Source organism: Podarcis cretensis, assembly GCF_951804945.1.
Source record: "Podarcis cretensis genome assembly, chromosome: 8".
Taxonomy (NCBI): Eukaryota; Metazoa; Chordata; class Lepidosauria; order Squamata; family Lacertidae; genus Podarcis; species Podarcis cretensis.
Window position 1 is genome coordinate 57,408,857 of NC_137177.1, and position 24,484 is coordinate 57,433,340.

At 42.2% G+C, this 24,484-nt stretch overlaps 1 protein-coding gene across 2 annotated transcripts in view; it reads left to right on the plus strand.

The window, feature by feature from the left end:
• CDH13 (cadherin 13) overlaps positions 1–24,484 on the plus strand; it is a 687,354-nt gene that overhangs the window by 609,989 nt on the left and 52,881 nt on the right. For both annotated transcript variants that reach the window (XM_079988791.1, XM_079988792.1), the window contains exons 9-10: positions 3,816–3,998; positions 5,750–6,003. In XM_079988791.1, the coding sequence (XP_079844917.1) occupies positions 3,816–3,998; positions 5,750–6,003 (437 nt within the window). The remainder of the gene's footprint in view (positions 1–3,815; positions 3,999–5,749; positions 6,004–24,484) is intronic.

Sequence of the window (24,484 nt, forward strand, 5' to 3'; positions counted from 1 at the left end):
TGACTCTGTAAAAGGCAACTTCCTGTGTTCCCAGAGTACATCCTCTGATCCAGTTTCAAACAAATGTTTCTTTTCTTGGAGGCAAATCTCAAAGGAAGGAATGACATTTCTTGGCTCTCTAGCCATTCTCTTCTGGAGCTGATGCATCTCCTGTCATTTTTCATCATTTGTGAGCTCTACAAGGGAAAACAAACACAGAGATAGGATGCACCAAGCACCTTCAGCCAAGGAACGATTCCCAGATTAATGCAAAGCGACTTGCACTTTTAATTTGGTTATTCTCAACTGGTGCTCCCAGCGGGTGGAATCCTAATGACTCATTGGGTTTGATACTCATCAATCCAGACCATGTTTTCCCTTTCGTTACATTTGCTGCTCTCCGAGGCTCTTTAATTCAAACCGCGTTGGCACCACAGTCTGTGACAGAAATCTGTACCTTTGGCAAAGCCACAGAGTCTAGTTACTGATTCTCCTACTGAGCACTTTGCCCAATATTTGTATGGGATACAAAGCGACTATCCCATTACAAGAAGGCTTTATGTGCATGGGTGATTGAGTAGGTCATTTTCAAACAGTTTGGCTTTTCAGCTGACTGAGAGGTCCCACCTAGAGCTGTGTGGAACAACCTCACCTGCATATTTCCTGCTGCATTCTGTAGTGATTGAAATGAGCAGTGGCATATTAAATTTAGGAGCAAATAAGCTGTGATGGTAGGAGATCTGTGATCAGATCTCCCTTTATAAACACACACAAAAACTATAAATTGAGAGTGAGTGGGGTCATACTATAGAGTTTGCTACCATATACTGTAGTGATGGCCTCCAAGTTGAATGGCTTCAAAAGGGAGAGTTAGACAAATTATTGGAGGACAAGACTACTAGCCATGCTGGCTATGTTCTACCTGCAGTGTCAAAGGCAGTAAGCCTCCATATACCAGTTGCTGAGGATCACAAGTGGGGAGAATGGTGCTGAGTTCAGGTTGGGCTTGTGGGCTTCCTTTTCAAACACCTGGTTAGCCACTGTGAGAGCAGGATACTAAACTTACATGGGCTTTGGCCTGATCCAACAGGGCTCTGACCCATGTAGGCTGAGGTGTGTCATTTGTGTGACACAATATTCCTTGGCTCCCATTACGTGGAGAAAGGTGGGATGCAAATGGCGGTAAACAGATAAGCCATGTGGCAATTTCAGCACATGTCTATCTCAGTAGAGGTCTTTTTCATCCATGTTCTCAAGGTGCAGATCTGGACATGTAAATCAATGTTAAGTTACACTTGAGGATTTGAAGTTTCTGCTTGCGGCCAATTGCTTGCAATGAGATGAATAAATCTTTTTAGGAGGTGAAACTTGCCAGGGAGAATGTCTCAGCTGGCATGTGAACAAGTATAAATCTGCTGACCCAGTTTAAACCAATTGGGGATTTGGCCCAAGGTATGCCATTACTAAGTGATGGTTTTTAGATGGATGCTGATGGCAACAGCTTAAATACACATCTGGACTCATCTATTTTGTTCTCAATTGACTGTGGTGCTTCAGGGATGTGTAGATATTAAAGACGAAGAAAATCAATTAATGCATAATCTAATCATATCTTAACAGTCACTGGAGGTTTGGCTACCAGCACAACTTCTCCCAGTCTAACTATTTTTTCCAACTTTAAAGGGGGTTGCTATGTTCATGTTATTTTCAGTGTTAGTGATGTATGATCTAATGCTCCTATGTGGGTATTTCTGTTATGCTGTGTGCTGAAATCTGTCCTCTAGTTTTTCAAAACTTTGGGTTCCCCCCCCTCCTCTATAAAATCAGCTTGCATTTGGGGGGGCTCATTCTCAGGGTATTTGAGAATTCCTTTATTATGGGGATGCAGCATTTTGAGCTTCCGTTATTTTTGGGAGGTGTCCAAGGTGTTTTCCTGCCCAGTAAACATTTCCCCAACACCCTGAAATTTCCCCTGTTTATCTGCTATTCCTGATGGGAGGAGCTACCTCCTGACACCTTACCCTGGGCTTAAACTAAAGTGCAGAAATCTGTGGAAGCTGCAAAGTACAAACCACTGGTGAGATGATTTGAAGAAAGGACACTCACAAACACTACTTGGCCTTCTTAAAAACTAAGCACATAAAAAAACCCCTGCACCCTATTCATGGGAATTTCAGTGAGTTCCCTCTACACACTTCGATAAATTTAGGTGCTGTTTCTTTTCCCATTAATTGATGGGAAAATGCAACATAATTTTTTGGCACTGCACTATAAAAATATAAGGTGAGCTTGATCAATTGGATCAATGGCCCACCTTGTCTGGCCTCCTGTTCTCACAGTGGCCAACCAGATGCTTGTGGGAAACCTGCAAGTAGGGACCTGAGAACAAGAGCACACTCTCTTTCTGCAGTTTCCAAGAACTGGTATTCAGAAGCAATACTGCCACCCATAGGAGCCATTTTCTAAGGGCTGAGATCCCTTTGCCAATAATTTGAAGGGGCTGCTCTCTATGGGTTTGAGCTCCAGAGACACATGCATGAGCGCAAATAGATGGATAAGAGAGAAAATAGCATGGCTTCTTTGAGCAGTGTTGTTACCTACCCAAAAAGGAATGCAGCAAAATGTTTGGGTAGTTGGCACTGGCTAATTAGAACATAAGAAGTGCCCAGCTGGATCAGACCAAGCACCCTTCTAGCTTAGTATCCTGTTCTCACAGCAGCCAACCTATGGGAAGCCCACAAGCAGGATCTGAGTGGAACAGCACTCTTCCGACTTGTGGATCCTAGCAACAGGTAGAAGAACATAAGAACCACCCTGCTGGTTCAGCCCATAGGCCCATCTAGTTCACTATCCTGCTTTCCTGCTTTCTTAGTGGCCAGACAGACGGCTATGGAAAGCCAACAAGCAGGTCCCGAGTGCAACAACACTCTCTTCTCTTGTGATTCCCAGCAACTGGTACTTAGAGGCACACTGGCTCCAACAGTGCAATTGGACTCTAGCCATCCTGGGTATTAGTCGAGGAAGCTTCATTAAAATTAGGATGTTGCCACCTGCTCATCACCACTTTGGATTCTCTTTGCACCTTTGCTCTTTGTCCATAAGCAACAGGCATTGAACAAAACCAGGTCAAGTTGACTCCATGCTGGGCTACTTCAAAGTTGACTTGGACCATGTAAAAGTCTTTCCACCTAGGCTGTAAATGATTACAATGCTGTCACCATCAAGGTTTCCTCCAGCTCTGTGGAAAATTTTAAATGGAAAGAACACTTAAAGGGGAACTGGACAGCTTGGGGAATAAGCTTTGGGAGATCCTCCAGTTATTTTATTACAAAGAACACCGTCGTCCATACAGACTGGAAAGGACAATGAAATATTATGGTTCAAGTAGAGAGGGAAAATAATCAAGATGAGTAAAAATCACCTTTAAAGCACTCTACTCTTAAAAGCATTCTTAATGCATTTCCTCCTCTAAGCATTGTATTCCAAAGCACCTTTATGTATTGTATATTGAATCTCTCTATATTAAGAGGAGTTAACAAAAGATTTCATCTTTTTTATTATTCTGGAGAGTTTTCAAAGCCTGTCTCAACAATCATGTGGTTCTTTATCTTTAATCTTTCAAGAATCAGAGCAGAGAAATTGTAATACCGTTTCTTATACTTTACGCTCTCTGACTGCATTATTTATGGCCTGTAAAATTTCAGTTCCACTCAAGGATTACATTTTCCCTTTGGTTGTGGTGAATAATTAATAACAGCTTAAACAAATTTGTTGTGCCGACTGTGGTCATTTGTTTGATGGTAGTAACATTTATGGCTTTCTTTATTAATTTTGAGTTCCAAGCTACGGTGAAGGAAGGCAGCACGGGCGTGATTGTCAATCTGACTGTGGAGGATCGGGATGACCCGGCGACAGGAGCATGGAGAGCGGTTTATACCATCATCAATGGCAACCCAGGACAGAGCTTTGAAATCCATACGAACCCCAAGAACAATGAAGGGATGCTGTCAGTTGTCAAGGTGAGCAGAAGGATTAGCTGTGCCTCTTAGACATCTAAAGAATGGCCATAATGTCTTATGTTGCCCCTTTTTGGAAATGCTTTAAATTTTCAGAGGTTTCTGTTGTCAGAAGTGGGGAAGCTTAGGCCTGTGAATCAACCGTGGCCCTCCAGAGCTCCCTATCAGGCCCTCAGAAATCTCTGCAGGCCACAACCCTCAGTGGTCATGTTTCACACCCTGAGTGTTTTTGCTTGGCTGGAATTTGCCCCTGACCCTTGTTCGAAGGATAGAGGGTGAGTGTAGAAACTAGTCTGCTGTTCAGAAAGTTGCCCAGAAGGAAATGTGACCCTGGGGCTGAAAAAGGTTCACCACCTCTGCCATTGTTCATTTCTAATGATACAATCCTGCTTGCTAAGCTAGCCATGAAGTACCCAGCAGGAATTTTCTGAGGAGAGTGATTGATTGCTGTGAGAAATGTGGGAAGTTTAGACTGTGTGGGAAGTTTAGACTGCGTGTTTCAGGCAGTTGTGTCTCCCTCTTGAAGAGGGATTTGAGCAATTTGGCTGGATTTTTTTTAAAAAAACAAAAGTACAGAATCACATAGAAGGAAGACAGAACTAGTGATTGGCTACGGGCCACAATTGGCTCATAGTCTGCAAGCTGCCTACCTCTTCTTTAAATTTATCTTTAACTATGAGAAGCAAAAGTGACCTGGGTGGTGCTGTGGTTTAAACCACAGAGCCTAGGACTTGCCGATCAGAAGGTCGGTGGTTCAAATCCCTGCAATGGGGTGAGCTCCTGTTGCTCGGTCCCTGCTCCTGCCAACCTAGCAGTTCAAAAGCACGTCAAAAGTGCAAGTAGATAAATGGGTACCGATCCGGCGGGAAGGTAAATGGCGTTTCCATGCGCTGCTCTGGTTCACCAGAAGCGGCTTTGTCATGCTGGCCACATGACCCCGAAGCTGTACGCCGGCTCCCTCGGCCAATAAAACAAGATGAGCACTGCAACCCCAGAGTCAGTCATGACTGGACCTAATGGTCAGGGGTCTCTTTATCTTTACCTATGAGAAGCAAACCTGGATTTCTTCTGGGCCTTCTTCAGGAGCCACAAGTAACTTATTGATCTGAAGGACCTTGTGTTGTAAGCATCAACATAAGTCAACACAGGCTGTGGTATGTGCATCATGGCTACCAATGCTGGTGGCTATATTGCACCCTCATTGTTAGATTCAGTGTGCTTCTGAATACCACTTGTTGGGGACTGCAGGAGGGTAGAGTGCTGTTGTGCTCAGGTACTGCTTGTGTGCTTCCCATAAGCATCTAGCTGGCCACTGTGAGACTAGGATGCCAAACTAGATAGTCCACTAGATAGTCCCAGCAGGGCTCTTTCTGCATTCATACATAGGATCAATCCAGAATAGGAAACATTGAAAGAAGTTCCTGCAAGTTTCTAGACTTCATGGTTGCACAGAGAGGGAGAAATCTGTTTGAGAAAGAGGCAACATTTCCTGTTTACCACTGATGAGAGACTAGCAATGGTTTAACCCAATATTCGACAGTGCGTAGTAAAGGTATGGAATTCGCTCCCACAAGAGGTAGCAAAGGCCACCAATTTGGATAAGATTAGGCAAATTTATGGACAATAAAGCTATCAGTGGCTATTAAACCTGGTTGATACATTCTATTTGGCTGGCCACTGTGAGAACAGGGTGTTGGACTAGGATGGCATTTGGCCTGATCCATCAGGGCTCTTTTTATGTTTTTGCTCTTCAGCCTTTGGACTGTGAGATTTCAGCTTTCCACACACTCCTGATCAAAGTAGAAAATGAAGATCCACTAGTTCCAGACATAGCATATGACACCAGTTCCACTGCAACTGTTCAGATCACGGTTCTGGATGTCAATGAAGCCCCTGTTTTCCACCCAGACCCAATGACTATCACCAAACAAGAAAACATCCCCATTGGCAGTGTTGTGTTAACGGTCAATGCCACAGATCCAGACACCTTGCAACATCAGACTATAAGGTGAGTAGAATATTCCTGAATCCCAGCTTACTATTATTAGTAATTTCTCATGAACTTGATTTTTTTAAAAAAATGAAATGCTAATATTGAGGTTTGCAAATATTTCAAATTAACAACCATATGGCTTTTATATTTGATTGATTGATTGATTGATTGATTGCTGGGATGCCTGTCCTAACACATGTCCTGATTTGAGCACTGTCAAATAATTTAGAAACAAAGACTGAAAATTGGATAAAGTTCACATTGAAAAGACCAATTTGAAAATCTGGATTTTGATTTTTCAGAAACTGTATTGGGAGGCTTGATGCTCCTATGCTTCAGGTGCACAAAGAAACATAAAAGTTGGGAACATCTGTTCAAGTTCTCTTGCTTTAAATTATGTGAACGTGTAATTTATTCTGCAAAATAATGTTGGGCAAAATAGTTAAGGCAGGTAACAGGGTAGGGTGGGGGAATGCCTCCTTTGTTTAATAGGCTGAATGATATTCATATTTAGTTCTCACACTCACTGGTGAAATGATAGCTATTTGCCCCAATTTTCCAGTGCTACTGGGAAATAAATGTCCTTCAGCTGAAGCATTGACATTAAACAAAGCACCTACTTTTAGAAGGGGGAAAGACCACCCAGGATCAATTCTACAGAATGATGTCTCTGGTAATATCACACACGTAGTCCCTGTCTCCAAGGAAGTGTGTGGACTATTAAATGCTGCCATTGTCTCATGTTTAAAGGATAGAGAATCAATTACAATACTATTTTGTGACATATGAATGTGGTTTCCTGTTCTGAACCTCCTGCGGCCGCAGTATGTGCAAATATATCAGATTATTCTCATCTACCAGCACTTTTGCACATCCCTGTGGAGAGAGAAACTATAGGTTTTTCACTCTAAAATTGACTGGCTGTTTGGAGTAGGGATGGCTTGGGAATATAGAAACAGCAAATCCTGTGATAGCCAGCTGACATCCAAACTGTCTGCAACTGGCATCATTGTTAATGACATGTAATGCATGGATGGATGTGTGGACCTTTGAAGATGATTGCCACTCCAATCCACAGCCCCATGCATTTGCCAGTATACATATGGAGTCTCTGCTTGCACAGGTGTGGCCTTCACCATTACTTTTAATGCATGAGGAAGCAGCCCACAAAATTTCCTCAAAGGGGTTGTGTCTTTCACCGATATCAGCTAGAATTATATTTTGCAGCAAGTGCAAATTGGGGTGGCTTATGCTTCCCAGAAGCCCCAGAAGCAAGGAGCTTGGAGGTGACTCAGGACTTTTGCCATGATGTCTCCTAACTTACCTGTTTGGGGGCTCTTCTTTCTTCCTCGTGCTTCCTTTTCTTTGAGCATTCTTCCACCTCTGAAATCCAGTCTCTGCCTCAACATTTCTGGACCCACTTTAGAGCAATCCTGCAGAACTTTAGCTTTGACACTGCAAAATCCCTACGTTCTCTCAGCCTTGGGCATTCCCCTTCCACATATCTGTTTCCACCCACCTCTCTATTATTCTTGAAAATGGACCAGAGATGTCCTTCTGCATGCCTGGTATTCCTTGATTGTTTGCATAACACACAAGCCACAGAACTCCTTAACAGGGTCAACAGCACTTCTTTGATATACATACAGGACAAGAAGACCAATCCTGGATGGAACCTCTTACATGTCCCTGGGAGTGATATAGGAGCAGTCATATGTGAAGTGGGGACTTACTCTCTCACATTTTCCATAGTTTATATTTGTAACAGGAGGCCATAGCTGTTGCATTCCTCCAGCATTGGTGCATGTGATGAGGGTGGCTCCAGTTGGCAGCATGCACAGCTGCTACATTCTTTCTGCCTGTCTGTTTCTGTTCTGGAGAAATCAGTGCTAACTCCTGTGCTTAGCAATATCTCAAGCTAGGGATGGATGGATAAAGCTGCCCACTTTGGTTTCTTTCTGTTTCTAATTATTGCACGTTGTCCTGAGTGCTCATTTCTATTAATGCACACATTCTGTACACAAATCTAGCAACATTCTTCACAGAGCTATTGTTCCTAATGCAATTTTGTATGCTATATTCACAGATATGTGTAACGTTATGCACACTTTCTCCTGATATACATATTTTTGTATACATGTTTTGGTTGGTGAACTGCATTCCAAAATCCTGAGAACTGCAAATTTTGAAGGATGGCTGAACTTCACTTCATGTATCACTTCATGAAGTGCATATTAGGTAGGTTCACTCCAGAGGGCACAGGATGGAAGATGGAGTTCTGCATTCTCATCTTGTAGGCATTTGAGTCGTAGATGGCCTGTTACCCAAACAGCAGTCAAGCTCTGAAAGGAGCCGGCTCAGATAGCAGAGTGTTGGCTCAGCCCAGAAGCACATAACTCATTCTGCTAAGAAAACATTTCTGCTGATCATTGCACTCGTGGTGTATACAAACAAGCGGTGGAGTCATTTGGGTGCATGTGGCTTGAGTGAAGCAGAAGTGGAAACAATGCAAAGGAGAATTTAAGCAGATATGAGCGTTGCAAATTGCAATGTTAGGTGAGAAAAGTTAGGGTAGATAATTAGAGGGTTCAATTCCCCATGTCGTTAAAACACCTAGTTAAAGCAGAGTATGAATATTTCATGCACCTGTGTCAGAAATAACTATGAGCTCTGCCCTTAACAGGTGTCATCTCCCCTGTTTATTATTTGGGAGAAATTTATTTATTAAATTCAGGTTTACCCACTTCATTTTGTTTTAGTCTTTGCTCCAGGGATTCCTGGTGTCATTTGCTGTTCTCAGGGGTGGCTGCTGATGGATGGACAAGTGCTGAGGAATTTCTATTATGTGTCAGAGCATCAATATATGACTACCATCACCACCGCCAGCTACCTCCCAGGTGCCTCACTTAAAACCTAGCTTGTATTGAAGAAGTCCTGTATTCCCTGACGGGGGTTGGCCTTTTTGATTACAAATATGGCGCTCAAGTTATTGACAGGTGTAACTATTTCCAAGGGAGCTATTTTGACAAGAACAGGCTCATTAATTATTTGTAGTGTTTGATCTTTCACAGTGGAAGGGATGCTGTCTCCAGAGACCAAAGGTGTGAGACAGACTGTGGGCTGCTATTATCCTCAATCTGCCTTGAATACCAGATCCCTCCACTGCTCCCCTCCCCTCCCCCCTCAACCAGGCCCAGCGAGTTTTGGCAATTCCTATAATGATTATGTTGCAAATGCAAATCACAGCTGGTATTAATAGCTTGTAGGGGCGCTCGTTTGCTTTGCAAATAGCATAACCTAGCCAGACAGAAGGGCAGAAATCCCCTTGGTCATGTACCGCCAGTCACAATCTCCTGCCGAGGAGTTAGCAATCTTGAATAACAATGGCACAGAACCTAAACGGAAGAGGCTCCCAGAGCTCATGACATCGCTTAGACCGTTGCTTGCACTGCCAAGCCACAGGATCTTTCTCTGTTCCCCCTAGGAAAGCTTTGCTTTCCTCAGGCTGAACATCTCAAAAAGAGCAGCAACAACAACATGAAAAGCAAAGCCATGAGGTTGGGGGCAAGGCAAAGATTCCACATGAACAAGGATGTTAAATATCTGTTTTTATTGGGAATTTTTAAAATGTTTTATTATATAATCGTTTAAGCCACTTAGAGATTTTCTTACAATGAAGTGGTATATAATTTTTGTTAAGCAAATGAAAATGAAAATCTAACTAATTCAGTTCCCAGACCAATATGTGAAGCCAAACATAGCTGCCCTTCTAAATTTACATTATTTAAAATTTTGCAATGCACTTCTCCAAACTCAACCCACCACCAAAACTGTGTCCGAAACAGCATGCATTAGGGGAAAATGTGCACAAGAATGCACATGTTGGTGGAAATAATGCATGGAAATGCATTATGTAAATTGAATATTAAAAGTACAATTTATTTATTACATTTTGATACTACCTTTTCCTCCAAGGAGCTCAAGTAGGTGTACATGGTTTCCCCCTCCCCGTTTTATCCTCACAACAACCTCATGAAGCATCATGGCTGAGTGGGGATTCAAACCTTGTTCTCTCAAGTCAAAATCCAGCATTCAAAGCATCACATCACACTGGTAAATGTGAATTTCTTTTCTTTCTTGAGGGGATGAATTTGTGAACTGATATGAAAAATGAACTGAACATAAAGCAAACTGAACATAAACCAAGAACAATGAGTCACTGGGGGAAACTTAAGTTGATAGAGTCACACACACACATCCTAATTGTGCAAGACTTGGAAAATGGTACAAATTGAACACTTGGAAAATGAGACCCGGGGTGTGTGGATCACATGGGTTGATTTGGTCCAGTCCTCTGACTGCTATCACTGGATTAGCTTTTCACAACTGACTGCTGAAATCTGAAAACCAGCAGTTGTCTGTATAATGTTCCCTGTTATTAACAGAGGCCTAATGGAAACATGTGCTTGTATACTTATTTAGCTGTTGTGGGTGAAAATGTTCCTGCAAAGCATTATTTATGAGCTGCACAGCTATTTAATGCAAAGGGAGCATCTTCAGGTTGCTTGGTGAATAACTAGGAGATTCTCCAGACTTCTGGTAATGAGCAACATAAGCTAGCCTGATATGTGCAATGTTCAGAATGCAAGAAAAATAATATACTCAAACACTCCGGAACATTGGCTTGGGTGAGATTAAAATTAAACTCTCCCTGGTTTGGAAGAAGAAATGTCACTGGGCAGAGCACATCACCATCCCTACTGGATTTCTTTTTACGTTTTTAATTTTGCTTGCTTTCTCCATCTTTCAGTTAAAGGATATTGCCATATTAAAATTTCCCATTCCTTGAATGTTCTTCCTAAGTTTTCTATTTTCTTGCTGTTGCCTGTCTTAGCTGCAGCTGGTAGCATTGATGACAAATCTTTATATGGTACACCTGAATACTGGTCATTAGACGCAGCACCATCTCTACTGTTGAGTTAACCTCAAGTTAAGTTTTCTATTTTTTGTGTCATTTTTCTTGGAAGTCAGGGGAAGTAGGACCCCTAACCATTTATTATGCAACAGTTAAGACAAGCCAATGATTAATAGATTCCACATCACAATTACGAACTTTGATTTCTTAATCAGGGATTCCTGTCAGTTTTATAACAGATTTAAGAGTTTAATTTTGAGTGCCTCTTCCCCATCTCAGAATTGTTAATCAGAACATGTGTGTGTGTGTGTGTGTGTGTGTGTGTGTGTCAAAGAGATGTTAAAGGCCAAATTTAATAATGTTCCCTACCATGGGAAATTAAAAGAAGAACCTCATTCTCAGAAATCCATTATTAACAGTAGATCTTAATTAAACATATTTACCAGCTTCAGAAATATGTCTTTATGGAAAGATCCTTCAAGGTATTTCTTTCCACCATGGGCTCAACAAGTCCAGAGCCTTCCAAGAGTTAAGGCTTCACACTAAGTATAAATAAGTTGTTTACTACACTGTAGTGGTAATTTTTAATTAAAGCAATGCTCTCTGCTTTCATATTTTATTGTGGCAATATATTTTTATTACCTACTGTGCTTCTGGAGTTTTAATTATTTATGTAAATATATTACTGCAACTTTCATTCTCGGGAAATGATGTGAGTTGATCTTTCTCTTGCAAAGGCGGGAGCATGGTTGATTATGGTTTTGCAGCATGTCTAATTGATTAAATAGCTATATTTAATTGGCACACATATTATCTGAAAATATGGGTATGTGATTATATATATATATATATTCAACATCATACTGTTACAAATGTTCCATCTGCACAAACATATCAGCTTGCCAGACAGATCAGCCCCCCTCTCCCATTCACTGTTCTTGGCATTCTCCTGAACCCCCACATCCCTGGCCCTGAGCCAGTTTCTAGATGGTTTCTACACACACCTCTCTTTTCTTCATCCAGACAAGCAAAAGGCATTGCCGTAGTTCAGGGACTCAGCAAAAACATACAGGATGTAAAGCAGGAGCATTGCAGGATATGGCCTGGGTAGTATTCTGAGGGCTAGATTTGGTCTCATGCCTGAGGTTTCCCACCTAGATATGATTCTAGGTAACTTCTTAAAGAGATTCCAGGTGAGAAATGAGCTACATTTATCCATGGTAACAAAAAGGAGAAAGTTATGTGGAAACTAAAAATCCTTCCATGACTTGAGTTTTATTTGGCAAAAGTCTACTTCATCCAGTGCATGTACTGGAGAAAAGTAATGCTATTTCATGGCTGGTGATCTGGAGAAAAGCCATGAAGCTGCTTGAGGTGGTCTCTTTGGTATAGTTGTGTGAGGAGATGCTCACATTGAGGAACCCTTCCAAATTTATTCTACGTTCATTGAACGAATTCCTGGATCAATGTTCCAGAGAAATTTTTTACTGATTCAGCTTTCAAAATATACACCAAAATAGGAACAACATTTATACCATCATTTTAAAACCATTTTCATTTAGAGAGTGGGTGGGGAGAGAGGAAAACCCTACTAAAACCAGCACTAACAATAACTCAGCATAACTTGATCATTTCGCATCTATGATTTGATGTAGCACAGCTGGCAATTATCAGCTGCAAGATGCGGGAAATGCCAAGAGGAAGCTTCTTGGAAAAATGAAAACAAATCAGATCTGGATATTTAATTTATGTATGTAAAGAGATGGAGTCTGCCTAAAACCATTTACAGGGGACACTGATCTGCTGAAGTTCTGTTTGCGAAGTGGCTCTTCAACCCAACTCCCAAGCATTGCAGAAACTAAGCAGAGCAAGAAGTAACTTACTTCTGTTGTCCCTACTTATGCTGCCAATCACAAGCCCTCTTTGAGCAATGAAAGCATAAGCTATGAGTCATGAAACTAATTCTAGAAATGTATTTCATACTCTGCTGCTGGCTTCATCAAGCAGAGCTGAGCACTCTCTGTCAAAACGTGATGGGAGCTGAGAACTATCATTCCTTGTCGTAATGGCGTGGGGATTAATTTTTCACTCTCTTTATTGTAGGCATGGACCAATAAGCTTGCTGTTGGATTACTCAGCAATCTCGTTTCAAAAAGTACCACACACACACACACACACACACACACACACACACCTAGAGAGTCTTGAGCCAAAAGTGTCTGCATGTATGCAGCTAGGCACTCATTCACTGCTAAAAATGCCTTCCAGAGTTTGAAAAGCTTGCCTCCAGGCTCTTAAGTCAGACAATTTCTTTCCTTGTGTAGACAGAAAATAGAATAAATCTATAGGCCTAAATTAATAGCCTCATTTCCACCTCCTCAGTAGTCAGAATTTTCATCTTTTTAGCTGAATGTTGGAAGACTCGGAACAGATAAAAGGAAGTACTTATTCACACAGCACATAGTTACCTTAATGAACTTGCTCTCACAGCGGACTTGGATTTAGGGCAGTGCAACTGGTTCCGCTGAGCTGGGCACTTAGCCCAGGGGGCACTTCAGGACATCACAACTATGACGTCCTGAACTGAGCAGGGCACCACTGAAATCTGAAAGACCAGAGTCTGCCCTCGGTCACAGGAGGCAGTGATGGCCACCAACTTGGATGGCTTTACAAGAGAATCAGACAAATTAATGGAGGAGAAGGCAATCAACGACTTCTGGCCACAATGGCTATGTTGTGTCTCCATAGTCAGAGGCAGTAATTGCTTCTGAATACCTGTTGGTAGAAACTACAGGAGGGGAGGATGCTGTTGTGCTTGGGTCCTGTGTGAGGGCTCCTGTTGCCGCAGATTCTACAAAATTATGCAAAAGGAAGTTAAAAGAGTGGACTAAACATATATTAGCTAACACTGTGCAGCTCTTGCCACAAGTTGAAGTGGGTGTTGTCCATGAGTGTCCTGCAAAACAACCTCCCTCTGTTCATCCACTCTCAGAACACCTTTGTCCCTGCTGCTCTTATGGTTCAGGCAAACACACGAAAAATCCTTAAGAAAGCCCAGAGCCTTTCAGTAGCACTAGCAATTTTTCCCAGAGTCCTGCCTCTATAATTGCCCAAGGAGATGGCATTTTATGACAAGACTGCCTCCAGTAAAATGAGACACCCTTTCAAAAAACCACAAAACACCCACCCTCCTCCCTACCATTTTTCTTTCAATAACCTCATGCAGCATTTGCTATTAGAATTGCACTTAGGTTCATTTAGGAAATGGTTGGAACATATGAGCACTCATTTTTCACCCAATAGCTTTCTGTAATATTATAGTAATAGGAAAAATACCTCATGGAGTTCAACTAGTGTTTTTTCTATTAACTTTGTAATAAGAGGTCCAATTTCTGTAAAATAGCTTCTGAGTGTAAGTGAAATTATGCACTTTGTTAGGCAGCAGAGAGACCATAAGTCACCCATGAACTGAAGTTCTTCAGAGCTTATAACCAGCAGTAGGTTGTGTGCCCATAATGTAAAGCTTGATCATTGCATATGGAAATCCAGTGTAAGGAGCAGAACGCAGGTTTCATCTCTTGAGAGAAGCCATAACTTTGGAGAAATGATAAACCCAATCTTAATCATGTAGCCAAGCTAATTGTTTGCCAGCAGAGACCATTTATGTATTTATTTAATATTTCCAATATTTACAGACCACTTTTCACCACAGAAGGTCACAAAGCAGTTTTACAGAACAATCAATGAAACAATTCACCCATCAAATAAGTTGGTGTTTAAAAGAATTTAAAATATAACATAGGCATAATATTTATTTCATTTCCTCCAATGATTTTAAAGAAGCAGACATTGGTTAGTAGCCAATGCTAGTCATACTCAGAGTTAATGAACATGAGTAACTTGGTTCAGTTATTTCAATGGGTAAACCTCCTGTTCTCATCCCCACCCAAATGTTATGTAGGTTATACTCAGTGACAGTGAATGGCTCTAGGTGAGACTGACGGCTGAGTCACATCCCAGCATTCTAACCACTACACCACCCTGTAATATGGCACATGTGTGTCTTGGGTGGCAATTAAAATGACACATAAAAGGTAAAGGTAAAGGTACCCCTGCCCGTACGGGCCAGTCTTGCCAGACTCTAGGGTTGTGCGCTCATCTCACTCTATAGGCCAGGAGCCAGCGCTGTCCGCAGACACTTCCGGGTCACGTGGCCAGCGTGACGAAGCTGCTCTGGCGAGCCAGAGCAGCACACAGAACACCGTTTACCTTCCCGCTGGTAAGCAGTCCCTATTTATCTACTTGCACCCAGAGGTGCTTCGGACTGCTAGGTTGGCAGGCGCTGGGACCGAACAACGGGAGCGCACCCCGCCGCGGGGATTCGAACCGCCGACCATGCGATCGGCAAGTCCTAGGCGCTGAGGTTTTACCCACAGCGCCACCCGCGTCCCTTAAAATGACACATAACAGACTGGCAAAAAAGAAATAGCCCTGTATATGGCCTATGGAATAACTGTGTTATTTTCTGGGGTAAGACAAAATCTGTCAATTTGGGGAGACAAGTGAATAATCATTACTATGGAAGAAGGGGGGGGCTCCATTTGCTTGCATTTAGCTCAAAAGCTTTGCCACTCCTTCAGTCAGATCTGCAGGCAGGAGGCTGGTGGCACTGCAGTGCTGTCCTACAAATAGATCCAGAGGGAATCACACTGCAACAGACGCCGATTATGCAGATGCATCCTGGCTGGAGCCAATGGGGTTTGGAGTTCAGCAACATCTGGAGGACAACAGTTTCCCTACCCCTGGACCACAGAAAGCCATGTGGGAATGATGCTTCTAGTTCAGCATCCTGTTCTCACCTGGGCCGCCCTGATGCCTGTGGGAAACCAGCAGCTACGACCCAAACACAAGAGCTCTCTCCCCTCCTGCAGTTTCTAGCAACTGGTATTCAGAAACATTACTGACTCCAACCGTGGAAGCACAGCATAGTTCTTGTGACTAGTAGATGTCGAAAGCCATAACTTTGTATAATCCTCTTTCATAGCCATTCAAGTCAATGGCCACCACACTTAATCCATGTGTTGTGTGAAGAAGAGTCAGACCATGGAGCCATCTAGCTCACCATTGCCTACAATGACCTCCAAGGCATCAACCTTACCTGGAGATGCCAGGAACTGAACCTGGGACCTTTGGCAAGTGAAGTAGATGCTCCACCGCTCAGCCACATTCCCTTCCAGGTAGCTTGCTAGTCAAAGTCCCAGTGGGACTTCAGCACAGCAGGCAGAAGGGAGGGGGCATAATTTCCACCAGCAGAACTGTCAGTGGCATTGTACATCTTCATTGTTGTTTTTCCTTTCCAGTTGCCTTCTTTTTCTTCAGCTTAACTCCCAAACAGCAGCAGCAGCAGCATTTCATTTTTCCTCGGCTTCGAGAGGCAGCCAGAGAGAATAAATAAATAAATAAAGTACCCAAAGTGTTTTTGCACAGTGTGTAATAACAAGTGTAAGAAACTCAACTTGATGTGTGATACATGAAATGCCTAAAACATAATCCGGCATTCTCTTGAGAGCAAAAGAATAAAATGAAATGAAAATGAAAATAAGCAAGTCTCCTCCTCTCCCCGCTAAGGCAAGATGCAAGCAGATCTCTCCGTGGAATTCAGACAACCAAATGACACTGCATTTTTCCTGCAAGCCTTTGGCTACAATTGTAGTGTACATTTAAAGTGCTACTATACCACTTGGCTTCCCCACAAAAAAGAGTTCTGGGAGATGTAATAGGTTAAGGGTGCTGAGAGTTGTTAGGAGGCCTCTATTTTCCCCAGAGAGCTATACTACCCACAGTTTCCTAGGAAGAGGGATTGATTGATAAGCCACTCAGAATTGTAGCTCTGGGAGAGGAATAGGGAGGGCTGGCTCAGAATGAGATTGGTGGAGCAGTCCCCCATTTGCCCTGATGTGCCAACCTCCACTGTTTGCTTCCATGGATGGTAAGTGGGTGTAGCAACCTCTTTCTTTCACTGAGCTGGATTGTCACCTACAGTACAAGGATACAAGTAGCATCCGTTGCCCCACCCGCCACTGCCATGTGCCCCCCTCTCCAGAAGGGAAAGCACCCCCCAAGCTGCTCTAGAGTGTGTTAGAATGCAGGGAACCAGCTTATATGTATAGATAACTCACAATAAAGCATGCTGTTCAGTTTCTCAGTCTCATCGCATCCTTGGATTGTCACACATCCTGTGGGATAACTCAGTTATCTGTTCCTTCTCAGTTCTTTGTCACGTATGAGGTTTTAATTCATTCCTCCAGGCCAGATGAATCATGGCAATGTTTCCCCATCACCACCCCTCCCCCCTCCATTCCTGCTTCTTTTAAGAAGAGCAAATTAGAGAGACAAGGTACTCTCTCAAGCATGTCTTTGCAGGCTGTTAAGAGCCTGACACTGCCTTCAGCAAATTTGGAAAGAGGGTTTTTGGTTTTTTTAAAGGGCCTTTTAAATATAAGCATACACAAAACCAAACCCACCTTTCTCTTATTGCTAGTGTGTAACATAACGCTCCTGTTTGCCTCATTGTGAGTAAGCCCTGCTTTCGATATAATGCTTTTAACACTGTATGCAAGGCTTAGGGATGAATGACTCTGTCAAACTTAGTTTTTCTCCCTTCATCTTCCCACCACCACCTTAAGTTCAGTTTGCCTCACATTTCCACATCGATTTGTGGTTGTTGTTTTTCTTTACTTTTTAAAAAGTCTGCAGAAAATATCTAAGATTCATTTGCATGCAAATTTATCCTAATGTACACATTTCCCAAAGCACTTTCTTCTAATATAATGTTTTGTACATTCTATTTACTCATATATGTGTTTTCTGAGCCTGCTTTTCAGTCAAAGAACTGAATCACAAAATTCAGTAAGGTCCATGTTCTGAAGCACAGTTGTGTTTCAGTTTGCAAATTAGGATTGCATGAAAATGTGAAGTCAATTAATTCTTCCCCCAACCATTGTCATTGAATGCACAAATTGTCTGATTTTCACCGTATCTGTTAAATGGAAGAAACATGGGTTAGCACCCTCCACAAATGTAAATGCCTATGCATGTGCAGTAGGGGGAATCTCTTACTGCTGGATCTTCCAGTGTTAATTTAACACCGAATGACTGCATGGCGAGCCCAAACCCCACGGCAGTAGGGGACACATCTGCGAAGGCACCTGTTAGTTAGAACACTCAAACACTCCAGTTAGCTACACCTCACTTAACTCATCCAGCAATCAGCTTATAGTATCTGGGGCTTTGATGGTTGTTCTGCCCACTTCAGTCTACTAAAATACCAGGCCCCCCCTTGCACCTGTTTGTAATCAAGCACCAATCACTGCTGATACTTCAGGCATCCTTTATCTTCAAACAGTAGATGTGCTTTCTGCCTTATCCAAGTTAATCATGTTTAGCTCTCAGCTACCCATTGCTCTTCCGCATGAAACTGCAACTTGTCAAAGTGAACATGAAAACTCTCCCTTCTGGGGCCGTCCTTGGCAAGTGGAACCACCACCTCCCTTCTCCTTTTCTTGCATGTGTTTTTATTTGATGGAAGAGGGGAGGCAGGATATTGGATGGCTTTCTGCAAAGCCTTTGGCACAGTCCTGTGCATAGCTGTCAACGTTTTCCCTTTTTTAAGGGAAATTCCCTTATTCCAGATAGGATTCCTTGCAAGAAAAGGGAAAAGTTGACAGCTATGGTCCTTTGATCCTTACATTGTACTGCAGTGAATCCAAAGAAGATGTAGCTCCAATAATCACACATTCTCTTCGTTTACCCTTACCTCCATATTTTCTCCCCTTTTCTGTTGCCTCCCTTATGTTGTTTTCTAGATTGCAAATCCCTTTAGTGTAGCTACTTACTTATCACCTAAAGCCAGAGATGTATCTCCAAAAAAAAGGGTGGCAGAGTGACTAGTTTTGCATAAAAATTGCATGTGCTGGTGTATGTTTATTGTGTTTCCACACATACATACTACTGTAATTTAAATAATGATACTCTGCATCTTTCTGTTGCTCAGCCTTCTGTCCAGTTCATGGGCTCTTCAACTCCCTCACTCAGTTTTTTATCTTTATGGAGAAGGGCCACAGCTCACTGGTAGAGCATTTGCTTTGCATGCAGAAGGTCCCAGGTTTAGCTCCTAGCATCTCCAGGTAGGGCTGGGAATGCTCCCTGTGTGAAACCCTGTGGAGCATCAGTGTAGACAACACTGAGAAAGATAGAGCGATGGTCCAATTCAGTAGAAGGCTGTTCCTGAGTTTTAAACTGAATTTCAGCCAGAGAGCTCAATGGCTATGAAAGTATTTTCACACCGGTCCTAACCTGATTTCTGGCAGCCAGAACTGCTGACCTCTTGCAACATTGTTGATCTAAATGGGAATAACGCTTCACAGGAGTGAGCTACTTTTTGATGCCTTCCCCTTACCCGCCCCCATGCTGCCTCCTGGGGTGGAAAAAAGCCACTCTCTCTGAGAACTGTGCCAGTTAATAGGCTTATTTTGTCCAGGCACTTCAGACGTTTCATCTGCCGGCCTCTCCGTCTTTGAAGACTGCGTGGCAACTAACAAGGCAGGGAGATGCTGTGGATTACTGTAGCACTAGTAACGCTGATTATACTGGGAACAGGAACAAGCTAAGCGTGTGTAAGAATAGTGGGCTAAAAGTCCCCCTTGCCTGTTAGCAAGCAAAATCTCCATGGTGGGAGTACATTTAAAAACATGAGAGGAGCCTTGCTGGGTCAGGCCAAGGGCCTGAACAGCATCCTGCGCCACATTCACCCCATGCAATTAAAGTACTATGGTGCCACTTCAAAATTATGGGAGCTGTGGTTAGTTAAGGGTGGTGACACTCATTGGGAGACTCCTGTTTTCCCCCACCAAGTTAAAGTTCTCAGAGTGATTTAATAATCAATCTCTCTTCACAGGGAACTATGGGAATTGTAGATCTGGGAGGGGAATAACCCCCTTCCAGCAGTGCCAGATTATCAAATAGGCAGAGTAGGCACCAGCCTATGGGCCCCATGCCTTTGGGGGCCCCACCACAATGGATCAAAATAATATTGATTTGATCTTGAATCAATCAAGCTTTCTCAGATCAATGTTATCCCACTAGAGTCCACACACTGGGACTTTCCTGAGATTTCAACTGCCTAGGGGTTTCCACATGGTTTAATTCAGCACTACCCCCAAACAACTCTCAACATCCAAAACTACAGTCCCCTGAATTCTTTCGGGGAAGCCATGACTGTTGGAAATAGTATCATGGTGTGATACTATTTAAAAGTGGTGTGCGAATGTAGTGCTGTTCTTTAAGGGTGCATTCAGATGTGGGGAATACTGAATTAGTTTTCTTGATCATAATCTAGCACTTATATCTCATTTTCTAATGTTGCTTTCACACTGCGGTGCCTGTGGTGTTTTGAAACTGTGGCTTTTTGACTGATATTCCAACATATTCCGGCTAAATTTAATTCACCACAGAGGGCATAGTGTGACACAACAACGAACAACACTGGGCTGCATCTCTGCCCCCCCCCCATTCCCCCATGAAACAGCAAGAAATACTGTTGGTACACTGCCCCAGTTTTCATTATTTTATCTCTCATGATTTTCAGGTTAAGTGGGTTGCAAACATTTTTTTCCTATTGTGATAACATTCCCAGAAGTGACCTTCATGACATGTGAAAGCTCAAATGTAATGTGGACATTAACAGTTAAGGGAATGTTAGGGGAATGGAATAAGTGGCTGTCTGAATGCAGTCCAAGTGACCAACCAGATGCTTATGGGAAGCCCACAAACAAGAGTGCTCTCCCCATTTGCAGTTTTCAGCAATACCAGAAGTAGATTTTGGTAACTTGGGCAGGCATGGAAAAAATTAAAATCAGCAATACAATCCAGGTAGAGCTTTAAAATCTCCCAGAGGAGTCCTCCTTGCCCACCATGGGAACCCAGGCTAGGAACTAGTATTATTTTGTGGTGGGACCATCATTCAATGGGAAAAGATTTTATTTGCATGAAATAGGCTATTGTGGATGGAGGGCAAAGATGCTGCATCACAAGCAGGCTACATAGACAAATGATCTGACAGTCCAAGGCAATTTCATATCCTCTTTTGGAGAATCTATGGCCTAATAATGGAGGCACTATTTGCATGCAGAAGGTCATAGGTTTGATCTGCAGTTCAAGGAATCTTGGGACTTACCCCTGGTAGACACATATAATGTTGGAGTAGATGAGTGAGGGATATGATTCTGTATGTTCCCTCTTCTCCATGAATTGTGGGATAATGGGATTCTTCGTTTCTAGGATGGAATAAGCATATCTTTTAATGCACGTGGGCACAGACTGCTTCGTAAAACAGCCCCTCATTTTTTGAAGTACATTCCCAAGTGTGATCACTGTATATAGATATTTCTTTCAAAATATTCCAACTTCTATGATTCTTTATGATTCTTCACAGTCACACATTTCTATCCATAGGGATAATAATAATAATAATAATAATAATAATAATAATAATACAACTTGATAGCTAGAAGTATTTGGAAGGGGTTTCAGGAATAGACAGATGAAGAAAATCTTTTCATTTAATTTCAAATTGTATTTAACAGCCCTATGATCACCACTTTATGGCTTTAATTTGATGAGGGAATATTTACATTCCATTTTAAAGCTCTCATTGCAACAATTCTGCAGGTTTTAGATTCATTTCCCCCCCTCATCCCTTTCAATTTTTTCCAAATGTAATTAATTACTTGGACATTTTTCCAGATTCTATCATCCAGTGGCAAAGAACTTGCCAATTGCCTGATCTTTTTTAAATTCCCTCTGTTTAAAATCATTCCAGAAAATGATTATTAATGTTAGTTTGCTAAATCTCCAGGCTGACATATATGATAAATCAGAAGTGAATTTCAGGTATGGCTTTCCAGTGATGAGGAGTGGTATCAGAAATAATAGGATGTATTTGCAGAAATAATCCTCGACCTTACCCAGGATTGCCAATTGACTACAAAAAGCTATGTGGCCTACTCTAATATCTTTATATGCAACTAGTGAGGAACAGTAGAAAGAGCTCAGTGTTTAGCCTGGAGAAGACAACATTAAGAGGACATGTGGTAGCTGTGTCGAAACTGTGTTTGGTTCTTTTTAGGGCAGTGGTTCCCAATTAGTGGTCCACAAACCTCAGAGGGTCTGATTATCCACCCGGGGGCACCATTCACAAAACAAAAACTACCATAGAAATATCAAAAATTTCAAAAGTAGGAGGTCCACGGCTTGGCTTTTGAAAAACAGGGGGTCTGCATTACTTAGCTAATTGGGAACCACTATTTTAGAGGAATTGTTTGGGAGTGACACAGCGAGAGGCCTAAGATAAGGGGATATATTTTTCTGTAACTCCCACTGAGTATTATGAAAAAGTAAAATAACTAGGTTTTCCTGCTCATTCTTCCTTTTCTTCATAGTGTGCAAAATCAGAGTTTAGTTTCTTGTAAGCAGTTAGTAAAAGTTAGTTAATAACTGGAATTATTGTTAAAGAAGCTAAGCTTCACAGAACCGACATTCCTGTTGAGAAGGCTTTAGGAGTTGCAATAAGCTGTCTTCAAAGGCTGTAATGTAGAAGATGGATCAGATTTACCCTCTGTTGCTCAAGATGCCTAGAACAGATGATTGGAAAATGTAGGTAAGCAGATTACATCTCAACTTTAGAATAAACTTTCTAACGGTACAAGCTGCTGAGCAGTAGAACAGATTGTTTCTGCAGGTGGTGTATTCCCCTTCATGGGAAGTGCTTGAGCAGAGTCTAGGAACCCATCTATTAACCATGCTGTAGTTTTCTTGTACATTGCATATTCTGCACTGAACTCGTACAGAGGTTCAACATAAATTTGGAGAGAATAAAATTTTCCTCTACGATGTTTCCACCTGGTGCTTGAGTTGTTCAGACTGGAATGAAGTAGTATTTCTGAATTTTAAAAACATGCAAGCTTTTCAAACTCGTAAAGGAGTGCCCCACTCTGAAACTCAGAGACCTAAAATCATTGTTGCTGCCAGGATAACTACTTGCAGCTCCCCCCAAAAAAGCTAACTTTAATTTTAAAAAACAAATGTATTGTGGAAAAAATGAAAAGCACAAAACCTAAAACTACCAAATTTATTTCAAATTGAAAGAACAAGTAATACATCCATCTTTGATTCTCTTTCTCAAATACAAAAGAAAATGTTTTAGCACACAAATCATTTTGAATAACCTTGTGAATTGTGTTGTTGACATTTCTCAAAAGTTTCAGTTTCAGGCTCATCAAAATCTCACTTTGCATGCCTTTTCCTTTGCAAATTCTGTCACCGGCTCCTTCAGCTCAAGAGCTGATGCTTTGACACGTTCCACTGATGTAGTTGCTAAGCCAACTAGTCTGTTTTGCAACATTGTTGAGCATATGCAAGTCTTTATAAGTTTCAGCTTCGAGAAACTGTGCTCACCACTCACCACTGACACTGGAAGTGTGAGAAGGATCCTTATGGCAACAGAAACATTGGACACATTATCCAGGAGTTTTTGTTGTAGTATGAAGAGAGGTTCTCCTTGTGGCAGCATGGACTTTGGAAGTCTTCATTCTATTGCTATAAGTCCATAGCACAAATAAAACTGTAGCCCTCAAAGGTCAAAACTGTGTCTGTCTGAGGTCTGTCTAGCTGCCCTAATGATAACACTCCTTCCTACAATAAAAATACGAGTGGCCTCTTGGAGCATATTCCTCATTTATATAATGCATGCAGACAGGGTGAAGGCAGGCTTCTGGTGATGGGACCCTGTCTGTAATGGACACCACACCAATGGGACTCTCTAGAGCAGGGGTCAGCAACCTTTTCCAGCCAAAGGCAGGTCCACCGTCCCTCAGACCATGTGGTGGGCCAGACTATATTTTGGAAAAAATAAATGAACGAATTCCTATGCCCCACAAATAACCCAGAGATGCATTTTAAATAAAAGGACACATTCTACTCATGTAAAAACACGCTGATTCTCGGACTGTCCACGGGCCAGATTTAGAAGGTGATTGGGCCGCATCCAGCCCACAGGCCCTAGGTTGCCTACCCCTGCTCTAGAGATATAGCAAGCCCTTTTTCTTTGCAGTTTTAGTTGGTCACCGAAGATGCACCACTTCTCCTGTGAGTGTTGAGCTGCTATTGTTGAGTGTCCTGCTATATACCATTTGACTTGTTGATATGTAGATCTTACACAGTATGATATATTAGGGTGGGGTCATGCTACTATATTTTTTATCTTTTTTTAAATGTAGCCCACCTTGGTTGAGACTTTATGATGGTGATGATGACGGGGTGCCAACTTGAATAAAAAATGGGGGGTGTCAGGCAAGCCCCACCCTGCATAATCAATCACAAGATGTGACACACACATTTGAATGGCAATTCCGTCTCCCCAAGTATTTTATTGGGGGGATGAAAGGACTTCGGCTCCTAGTCATTAGCTCCTATGGATGGTGGTGGTGATGATTGTGATTATGATAAAAATGGAGTAAGAAAAAG